Consider the following 11,005-nt stretch of genomic DNA (forward strand, 5'->3'; position numbering starts at 1 on the left):
CGGAAGGTTCTTCCAGGGAATCTGTCACAACATTCTCTTACGGAAGGTTCTTCCAGGGAATCTGTCACAACATTCTCTTACAGAAGGTTCTTCCAGGGAATCGGTCACAACATTCTCTTACGGAAGGTTCAATGGTTTTTCATATTTAAACGAGTTTCTTTGACGTTTTAAACACAATGGATATTTCTTTGCACGTAGAGAGTCTAGGATTATGAAGGTATATACATTAAATGAATGTACAGTGACCTCACATAGATAGGAAAACTACAGTAGAGCTAACAATGCAGTAAAAATATATCTAAATGTTCAGACAGAAAGTTCCAGGGTTAGAGAGAACAACCTCACTCTACAGACCAGGGTGATATGTTACATAGCTGTGAACAGGACCTCGTTGGGTTGGCAAATGGACATGACAAATGGGTATTTTAACGGGCTAACAAGTATTGGTAGCCGCTGCTGTCATTAACAACACTGGACCTATGTTTAAACTCATGTCTAAAATGGCATCCTATTCCCTACATAATGCACTACTTTAGACCGGGACCCTATCCCCTATATAGTGCACTACTTTAGACCAGAGCCCTATTCCCTATGTAGTGCACTACTTTAGACCAGGGCCCTATTCGATATATAGTGCACTACTTTAGACCAGGGCCCTATTCCCTACATAGTGCACTACTTTAGACCAGGGCCCTATTCCCTACATAGTGCACTACTTTAGACCAGGACCCTATCCCCTATATAGTGCACTACTTCAAACCAGAGCCCTATTCCCTATGTAGTGCACTACTTTAGACCAGAGCCCTATCCCCTATATAGTGCACTACTTTAAACCAGAGCCCTATATAGTGCACTACTTTAGACCAGAGACCTATTCCCTATATAGTGCACTACTATAGACCAGAGCCCTATTCCCTATGTAGGTACTACTATAGACCAGAGCCCTTTTCCCTATATAGTGCACTACTATAGACCAGAGCCCTATTCCCTATATAGTGGTACTACTATAGACCAGAGCCCTATTCCCTATATAGTGGTACTACTTAGACCAGGCCCTATTCCCTATATAGTGGTACTACTTTAGACCAGGGCCCTATTCCCTATATAGTGCACTACTTTAGACCAGGGCCCTATTCCCTATATAGTGCACTACTATAGACCAGAGCCCTATTCCCTATATAGTGCACTACTTTAAACCAGAGCCCTATATAGTGGTACTACTATAGACCAGAGCCCTATTCCCTATATAGTGGTACTACTATAGACCAGAGCCCTATTCCCTATATAGTGCTACTACTTAGACCAGGGCCCTATTCCCTATATAGTACTACTATAGACCAGAGCCCTATTCCCTATATAGTGCACTACTTTAGACCAGAGCCCTATATAGTGGTACTACTATAGACCAGAGCCCTATTCCCTATATAGTGGTACTACTTTAGACCAGAGGGCCCTAGACCCTATATAGTGGTACTACTATAGACCAGGGCCCTATTCCCTATATAGTGCACTACTTTAGACCAGGGCCCTATTCCCTATAGTGGTACTACTTTAGACCAGAGCCCTATTTTTAAAATTGATTTATTTTTTACTAGTTCATTTTAGACCAGAGCCCTATTCCCTATATAGTGGTACTACTTTAGACCAGGGCCCTATTCCCTATATAGTGGTACTACTTTAGACCAGGGCCCTATTCCCTATATAGTGCACTACTTTAGACCAGAGTCCAATGGCCAACTAAGACACTTTACTGACTGGTTTATTTATAGCGTCTTCTTATACTTGAATGATCACAGTTGATTTAATTGAATGTTAGAAATATTTATTTTTGTGAAAACATTGTGAAAATGGATTTTTTCTTATTTTTTAAAATTGATTTATTTTTTTACTTCAGTTCATTTTAGTAAACAAGTAACACTTATATTTCTTTAAATTGCATGGTTGGTTAATGGCTTGTAAAGTAAACATTTCACATGTTGTGTTTGGCGCATGTGACAAATAAAATTAGATTTAGATTTGATTTTCAGTTTATTTATTGATTGAACCTGCTGTGGACTAGTTACTCTCTCTTTACATATATGCAAATTAGTTGGAAATATGCAAAAATGATGGCCTATTTAGTCAGTCACTGGCCAATGAATAGAGGACTAGTTTGCAGCACCATCACTGACCAGCCAATAGGACAGAAGATCACTCTGCAGTAACACGAAGTGGTCAGTTGATGGCGTAATTGAGCTATGACTGACAGAAGGCTGGACAACAAACAAAATGTTGAAATGTTTTGGATCATAATTCTCTGTGTGAACCCAGTATATATATATAAAGGGATTAATTCTCTGTGTGAACCCAGTATAAATAAGAGATTATAGATTCTGGATGATAAATACCAGTACTGTATGACATGGGTTGCAACTTGAGATCATCGTCTAGTTAAATAAAACATAAATAAACCTCGATCACAGCTAGAATAGAAGACCATATTCATTAGTACATTTAATTCATATTCCAATAACGTAGGACAAATGACTGAATATTCATGGGGAGACAGCTAAAACAAACCAATCAGAAGTATTTTCAGTTTATTTATTGAACAGAAACATGGACATAAACACTGCATGTATTGACATTACTCTACTGCCTAGGCAGTGTGAATAGGGGCTAAAGACTACATCCCAAATGGAATACTAGTACTTTTGACTAGTGCACTATATAGGGGGTAGGGTCCCATTTGGGACGCAGCCCAGAGTCAAGATTGCACCACTCAACAGGCTGTTCCATCATGCTTCCTCCTCACCCACCAACACAGGCTGTTCCATCATGCTTCCTCTACCCACCAACACAGGCTGTTCCATCATGCTTCCTCTACCCACCACCAACACAGGCTGTTCCATCATGCTTCCTCTACCCACCAACACAGGCTGTTCCATCATGCTTCCTCTACCCACCAACACAGGCTGTTCCATCATGCTTCCTCTACCCACCAACACAGGCTGTTCCATCATGCTTCCTCTACCCATCAACACAGGCTGTTCCATCATGCTTCCTCTACCCACCAACACAGGCTGTTCCATCATGCTTCCTCTACCCACCAACACAGGCTGTTCCATCATGCTTCCTCTACCCACCAACACAGGCTGTTCCATCATGCTTCCTCTACCACCAACACAGGCTGTTCCATCATGCTTCCTCTACCCACCAACACAGGCTGTTCCATCATGCTTCCTCTACCCACCAACACAGGCTGTTCCATCATGCTTCCTCTACCCACCAACACAGGCTGTTCCATCATGTTCCTTCCTCTACCCACCAACACAGGCTGTTCCATCATGCTTCCTCTACCCACCAACACAGGCTGTTCCATCATGCTTCCTACCCACCAACACAGGCTCCACCCACCAACACAGGCTGTTCCATCATGCTTCCTCTACCCACCAACACAGGCTGTTCCATCATGCTTCCTCTACCCACCAACACAGGCTGTTCCATCATGCTTCCTCTACCCACCAACACAGGCTGTTCCATCATGCTTCCTCTACCCTACCCACCAACACAGGCTGTTCCATCATTCCTCTACCCACCAACACAGGCTGTTCCATCATGCTTCCTCTACCCACCAACACAGGCTGTTCCATCATGCTTCCTCTACCCACCAACACAGGCTGTTCCATCATGCTTCCTCTACCCACCAACACAGGCTGTTCCATCATGCTTCCTCTACCCACCAACACAGGCTGTTCCATCATGCTTCCTCTACCCACCAACACAGGTTATTCAATATGTCAGACACACAAATCATTTTTTAAAAAGCAGCATCATGCAGGAAGCCATAAATAAACAAGTTATGAATTATTAAATAAAAAGAAGTCCTTCAAGCATTTAAAATATATTGGTTTTCAAAGCTGCTCCTTCATGTCAAGTTCTTCTTGAAAATAAATGTCTCCTCGATTAAAAAGTTAAAAACACAAGAATCTGAAAACATCCCACTTTTGTTCTTAACCAGCTGCTCTTGGGCTCACCACCATAGCTATTATTATTATTATTATTATTATTATTCAGTGTCTTTGTAATATGGTTGGTAAAGCATTGGCAGCTAGTGACTACACACAAGCAAAATACAAAAACCTTTGTAAATATCAAATATATAAAAGTGAAAAAAAAAGGGGATGGGGTTGTGTTTAGAAAATTATATGCAGTCAACATATCAAAGAATATCATACCAGTCAACTTGAAAAAACACCTTAGTAAAAAAAATTACATTCTCCCAAAATGTGTCCCCCCCATGCCAAAGCTAAAGCCGGATTCTCTCACCTTTTCCCAGATTACCAAAAAAGTCAAATACATAAAAACATTGAAAATGTTTTTGTCCTTGAAATTGAGCCAAACTTACTTACAAACTTCAAATCAGTTAATATATTCCCTACCTTTTTCCTTTTAGAAAATGAAAGCCATTATGTTTTAAAACTAGGGCTGTCAAAGTTAACTCGTTAAATAACGCGTGACATTTGTAATTCAGTAAAAACAAAAATTGGACACTGTTAGTCTCCATTTCTTCATCACACGGAACCTTCTGAGCACTCGTTTCCACACGGACCCTTTTGAGGGCTTGTTTCCGCACGGGCCGTTTTAAGCGCAACACACAACACGCTCTGTGCCTGGTCACCTCAGTCAGTGTGACCTCGGTCTCAGTAGCGTTGTCGGGCTCTTGTGGTGCACGACGCGCATAGCTTTGGAAAACTGACATGAAGTTCAACCATAAACACATTCCCAGGCGTTTCTTTAGATAACAGCAAAAACATAATTTGGACAAAAGCGGTTAGCTTAGTTATGCTAACCAAACTAAAATGTTTACAATGCCATGCCTGATTGCATCTTGAATCAACTAGCTAGCTACTTCCCACAAAAACAGTAAATCCATTCCATTTACCTAACGTTACTGTTTTAGTTTTCAGGTTAAGTTCAGAAAAGTATCCCAATTCTAGTAGCAGCTTGTGACTAGTTGGTGTTGAAGAACATAGATCAGTATCCTAGGCTAGATCTAATAGTTGTATTATATTTGACATGACCTCAGACCTGTCTGATCGGTTGTTAATTGGACAGGTTAATTAACATTGGACAGGTTTAAAAGCTCTTTGTCTCCATGGATACAGTTCTATTTTCCTTATAGTCAACACTCCAATCAGAAATTGGCAGAACACTCATTTAGAATGCCTGAAGCTTTCAGGACGTGTGTGTGTGTGTGTGTGTGTGTGTGTGTGTGGCAAATGAGGAAGTTTTAAACTTCAAGAACATTGATAAGAGGGAGTAGAGGCCTACGGAAACATTGGGAGGGTTAACATCTATGTTCGCAGTGACTTTTGTGCCGTTTATAGTTTAAAATGCCATTAAAAACATTCATACAGATGATTTTGTCTCTTTCCTTTACAATCCAAACATAGTATGCCTATAACTCAATGCAATGCTTTTTAAAATATATATATATATTTTTTAGGGCCAAATTTAATCAAATTAAATAAAATACTACTAATGCTATTAACTCAATTATTTGAATCGTTTGACAGCCCTATTTAAAACTAAACAAATTCACTTTTGCAAATGATTTCCTTTCTGGAAAATGTTTCAACTTAGTATGCTGTTATGGTAGCCATGCAGTAACTGCACTCAGGAAGAGAAGTGCACTTCATTTGAATTTACATTTTAAAAAAGGACCAAACTTATTTAATAAACTTCAAGAGTACTCTGTTCCACCTCATCCCCCTCTTCTTGTTCCACCTCTCTTTGATCAGTTTGTCAAGTTCACTTGTTCTCAGCTGTAGAACTCCAGCTCCCAGAATCCTCAGCTCTCCAGAAACCAAGAATTCGATTGCATCATTCCCCCACTGCTTCCACTGAATCCATGTGATCACACTATAAAACAGTTCTGTACCGTATGTACAAAAGGCACTCAGAACTTGAAGAGGTTGATAAAGCCTTGTGGGGAAACAGGCTTACAGCAGCTCTCTGTGTTGTTGGCTGTGCAAGGGTGGTTTGTATCCTGAAACCACACAGAGAGAGAGAGAGATTTTAGTACAGTAAATTAATTCTAAAGAAACAGAAATAACTGTCTAATTACTACTATGTAATAAGAAAGTGTCACTTGTATTTGAATAGAGAGAGACACAGAGACACACACACACACACACACACACACACAGAGAGACACACAGAGAGACACACAGAGAGACAGATGTTGGAATGAGAGATGTTGAAGTGTTCCCAACACTACCTTCCAGAAGAGGATGTGGCAGTGTGTGACAGAGAGAGAGACAGAGAGAGTGATGTTGGAATGAGAGATGTTGAAGTGTTCCCAACACTAGCTTCCAGAAGAGGATGTGACAGTGTGTGACCCAGAGAGAGACAGAGAGAGTGATGTTGGAATGAGAGATGTTGAAGTGTTCCCAACACTACCTTCCAGAAGAGGATGTGGCAGTGTGTGCAGAACTGCAGGGTTTCACTGTATTGCTCTCTGACAGGGTAGCAGCGACACAGCTTAAAGTACATCTTCTTCCACTCCAACTGGCCCTTGTCTGATACCATCAGACGCTTACGGATCTGCACAGAGAACACACACACAACCTTCAGTCACGTTTAACTCCAAATGCTTGCAGCTTTTGATATCTGCACTGCAACAAAATAAAACACACGCGCACAAAAAGAGAAGCATTCAGTTTTAGGGTCAAGGAGCTAGGGTTAAGGTTAGAATTAGGTTAAGGAGCTAGGGTTAAGGTTAGAATTAGGTTAAGGAGCTAGGGTTAGAGTTTTAGGGTTAAGGTTAGAATTAGGTTAAGGGTTAGGAGCTAGGGTTAGAGTTTTAGGGTTAAGGTTAGAATTAGGTTAAGGGTTAGGAGCTAGGGTTAGAGTTTTAGGGTTAAGGTTAGAATTAGGTTAAGGGTTAGGAGCTAGGGTTAGAGTTTTAGGGTTAAGGTTAGAATTAGGTTAAGGAGCTAGGGTTAGAGTTTTAGGGTTAAGGTTAGAATTAGGTTAAGGAGCTAGGGTTAGAGTTTTAGGGTTAAGGTTAGAATTAGGTTAAGGAGCTAGGGTTAGAGTTTTAGGGTTAAGGTTAGAATTAGGTTAAGGGTTAGGAGCTAGGGTTAGAGTTTTAGGGTTAAGGAGTTTTAGGGTTAGGAGCTAAGGTTAGAGTTTTAGGGTTAAGGTTAGCTAGGGTTAGGTTAAGGGTTAGGAGCTAGGGTTAGAGTTTTAGGGTCAAGGTTAGAATTAGGTTAAGGAGCTAGGGGAGCTAGGGTTAGAGTTTTAGGGTTAAGGTTAGAATTAGGTTAAGGGTTAGGGAGCTAGGGTTAGAGTTTTAGGGTTCAAGGTTAGAATTAGGTTAAGGAGCTAGGGTTAGAGTTTTAGGGTTAAGGTTAAGGAAAATAAGATTTGAAATGGGACTGACAAAGTTAGTTATACAAGACTAGGGTTAGAGTTTTAGGGTTAAGGTTAGAATTAGGTTAAGGAGCTAGGGTTAGAGTGTGTGTGTGTGTGTGTGTGTGTGTGTGTGTGTGTGTGTGTGTATATCTAAATAAATACAAGTCTGTACCTGTCTGTCAGTGAAGTGGTACTGGCAGAGCCTCTTCCACAGCAACCTGTCCTCAGTGAGTTGTCCCAGGTCTGGAGTCACCTGTCCCAAACTGACCAGGTCCCTGCCATCTGACAGACGCTCCATGATGTTCAGCTGCAGGCTGGCAGGAAGGTCTGTTAGGGTCATACCCTTAGACACAGGCTGGAGTTTTAGGGGGGGGAACAGTGGGTTAACTGCCTGTTCAGGGGCAGAACGACAGATTTGTACCTTGTCAGCTCGGGGGTTTGAACTTCCAACCTTCCGGTTACTAGTCCAATGCTCTAACCACTAGGCTACCCTGCCACATAAGTTGGAAGCTTTTGGTTCGGCTTCCTTTCTACCTTCAGCAACAATATATTCCTTATATCCATTCTTATTAAAGCATTTCTAGTCCTGGGGGTATCAGTGATTGGCTGAATTCCAACTAGCTGGTCTCACAGGTCTAAAACAACGAAGGTAAATCCAGAAACGTAGAGATGCCTGCAGGATCCCAGGACCAGAGTGGCCTTCCTCCATTCTAATATAGTCTTTCATTTCCTTGACAGATTCCTTATGATCCTGTAAAAGTTTGGGGCTCAACCCTGTTGATCTGAATGTTGTCCAGCTGTTGTTGCCACTTCAGGATGTTCTCCATGCTAGCTAACTAACTAACTAGCTGTGCCTCCAACTCACCCTGTTGATCTGAATGTTGTCTCAGCTGTTGTTGCCACTGTCAGGATATTCTCCATGCTAACTAGCTAACTAACTAGCTGCTGTCCAACTCACACCCTGTTCTGTCCAACTCACCCTGTTGATCTGAATGTGGTCCAGCTGTTGTTGCCACTGTAGGATGTTCTCCATGCTAGCTGCTAACTAACTAACTAACTAGCTCAGGATGTTCTCTGTCCAACTCACTAACCTGTCTGATCTGATCTGAATGTGGTCCAGCTGTTGCCACTTCAGGATGTTCTCCATGCTAGCTAGCTAACTAGCTAACTAACTAGCTGTGCCTGTCCAACTCATCCTGTTGATCTGAATGTTGTCCAGCTGTTGTTGCCACTGTAGGATGTTCTCCATGCTAACTAGCTAACTAACTAGCTGTGTCTGTCCAACTCACCCTGTTGATCTGAATGTGGTCCAGCTGTTGTTGCCACTGCAGGATGTTCTCCATGCGATGGACCCAACAGTTGATGTTCCCCACCAGAACAGACTTTCCCATATCCTGCACCAGACCACACAGAGACACGTACAGGGTCTGAAGGAGCTCCTTGATGGGCCGAACATTCTGCTGGTCACCGAGGACTGTGGAGGGAGAGGACAAGAGAAACATGTTCAGCAACTGTCAGGAAGACAAATGGAAGTAGATTTCATTAGTACTTCTAAACTTTGTATTATGAATGTGTTATTACATTTAAAAAAAGGACACATCGTGTCAGAGCAGTTAATACACATGGTGTCCCTTAGTAGTGCTATTTACACCACCCTGAGCAGTTAATAATTTGTCCATGGTGTTCCCTTAGTAGTTCTCCATTTACACCACCCTGTGTAGTGCCATTTACACCAGCCTGAGCAGTTACTACACATGGTGTTCCCTTAGTAGTGCTATTTACACCACCCTGAGCAGTTAATACACATGGTGTTCCCTTGGTAGTGCTATTTACACCACCCTGTGTAGTGCCATTTACACCACCCTGAGCAGTTAATTCACATGGTGTTCCCTTAGTAGTGCTATTTACACCAGCCTGAGCAGTTACTACACATGGTGTTCTGTGTCCCCTGGTAGTGCTATTTACACCAGCCTGAGCAGTTACTACACATGGTGTTCTGTGTCCCTTGGTAGTGCTATTTACACCACCCTGAGCAGTTAATTCACATGGTGAACATTGTTCTGTGTCCCTTGGTAGTGCTATTTACACCAGCCTGAGCAGTTACTAAGACATGGTGTTCCCTTGGTAGTGCTATTTACACCACCCTGAGCAGTTAATACACATGGTGTTCCCTTAGTAGTGCTATTTACACCAGCCTGAGCAGTTACTACACATGGTGTTCCCTTGGTAGTGCTATTTACACCACCCTGAGCAGTTACTACACATGGTGTTCCCTTGGTAGTGCTATTTACACCACCCTGTGCAGTTAATTCACATGGTGTCCCTTGGTAGTGCTATTTACACCACCCAGAGCAGTTAATACACATGGTGTTCCCTTGGTAGTGCTATTTACACCACCCAGAGCAGTTACTACACATGGTGTTCCCTTGGTAGTGCCATTTACACCACCCATTCTAGATCTACCAATGGGTTCATAACATTTCCTAAACATTAACCTTTGTTTAGCCTGAAGGAACATCTAGTTTCCACTGAGAAAAATCAGACCTCCATCAGACTGAGTGACCATGACTGTGATTCATTACACCTGTTGACCTGTGATCATTTCCTATCATTTGAGAACCATTATGTAGTGATTCATTACACCTTCTATCATTTCCACTGAGAACCATTATGTAGTGATTCATTACACCTCCTATCATTTCCACTGAGAACCATTATCTAGTGATTCATTACACCTCCTATCATTTCCACTGAGAACCATTATGTAATGATTCATTACACCTCCTATCATTAAAGCCGGTTAGCGAGCTGATAGTTCAATGAGTTTTGATGACATTTACATGACCTGGTCTCGAGCATGATTAGAGGAAGTATGGAGGTCGTAATGCTCCCCTGACCTGGTTGTTGACATGATTAGAGGAAGTAGAGGTCGTAGTGCTCCCCTGACCTGGTTGTTGACATGATTAGAGGAAGTAGAGGTCGTAGTGCTCCCCAGACCTGGTTGTTGAGGTTGGTGACATGATTAGAGGAAGTATGGAGGTCGTAATGCTCCCCAGACCTGGTTGTTGACATGATTAGAGGAAGTATGGAGGTCGTAATGCTCCCCAGACCTGGTTGTTGACATGATTAGAGGAAGTATGGAGGTCGTAGTGCTCCCCAGACCTGGTTGTTGACATGATTAGAGGAAGTATGGAGGTCGTAGTGCTCCCCAGACCTGGTTGTTGACATGATTAGAGGAAGTATGGAGGTCGTAATGCTCCCCAGACCTGGTTGTTGACATGATTAGAGGAAGTATGGAGGTCGTAATGCTCCCCAGACCTGGTTGTTGAGGTTGTTGACATGATTAGAGGAAGTATGGAGGTCGTAATGCTCCCCAGACCTGGTTGTTGAGGTTGTTGACATGATTAGAGGAAGTATGGAGGTCGTAATGCTCCCCAGACCTGGTTGTTGACATGATTAGAGGAAGTATGGAGGTCGTAATGCTCCCCAGACCTGGTTGTTGACATGATTAGAGGAAGTATGGAGGTCGTAATGCTCCCCAGACCTGGTTGTTGACATGATTAGAGGAAGTATGCAGGTACACAATAATAAACTAGGAAGTCAT

At 42.3% G+C, this 11,005-nt stretch overlaps 1 protein-coding gene across 2 annotated transcripts in view; it reads right to left on the reverse strand.

Moving 5' to 3' along the window:
* Positions 1-3,391: 3,391 nt before the first annotated feature.
* Positions 3,392-11,005, reverse strand: part of LOC112241695 (F-box only protein 32) — a 16,813-nt gene continuing 9,199 nt past the window's right edge. The window contains exons 6-9 of one of the 2 annotated variants that reach the window (XM_042315853.1): positions 8,691-8,875; positions 7,574-7,756; positions 6,445-6,588; positions 3,392-6,031 (exon numbers count right to left, since the gene is read on the reverse strand). In XM_042315853.1, the coding sequence (XP_042171787.1) occupies positions 5,942-6,031; positions 6,445-6,588; positions 7,574-7,756; positions 8,691-8,875 (602 nt within the window). In that variant the 3' untranslated portion in view covers positions 3,392-5,941. The other variant, XR_006082329.1, reaches the window with a different exon arrangement.

The sequence above is a fragment of the Oncorhynchus tshawytscha genome, unplaced genomic scaffold (genome assembly GCF_018296145.1).
Source record: "Oncorhynchus tshawytscha isolate Ot180627B unplaced genomic scaffold, Otsh_v2.0 Un_contig_5345_pilon_pilon, whole genome shotgun sequence".
NCBI lineage: Eukaryota > Metazoa > Chordata > Actinopteri > Salmoniformes > Salmonidae > Oncorhynchus > Oncorhynchus tshawytscha.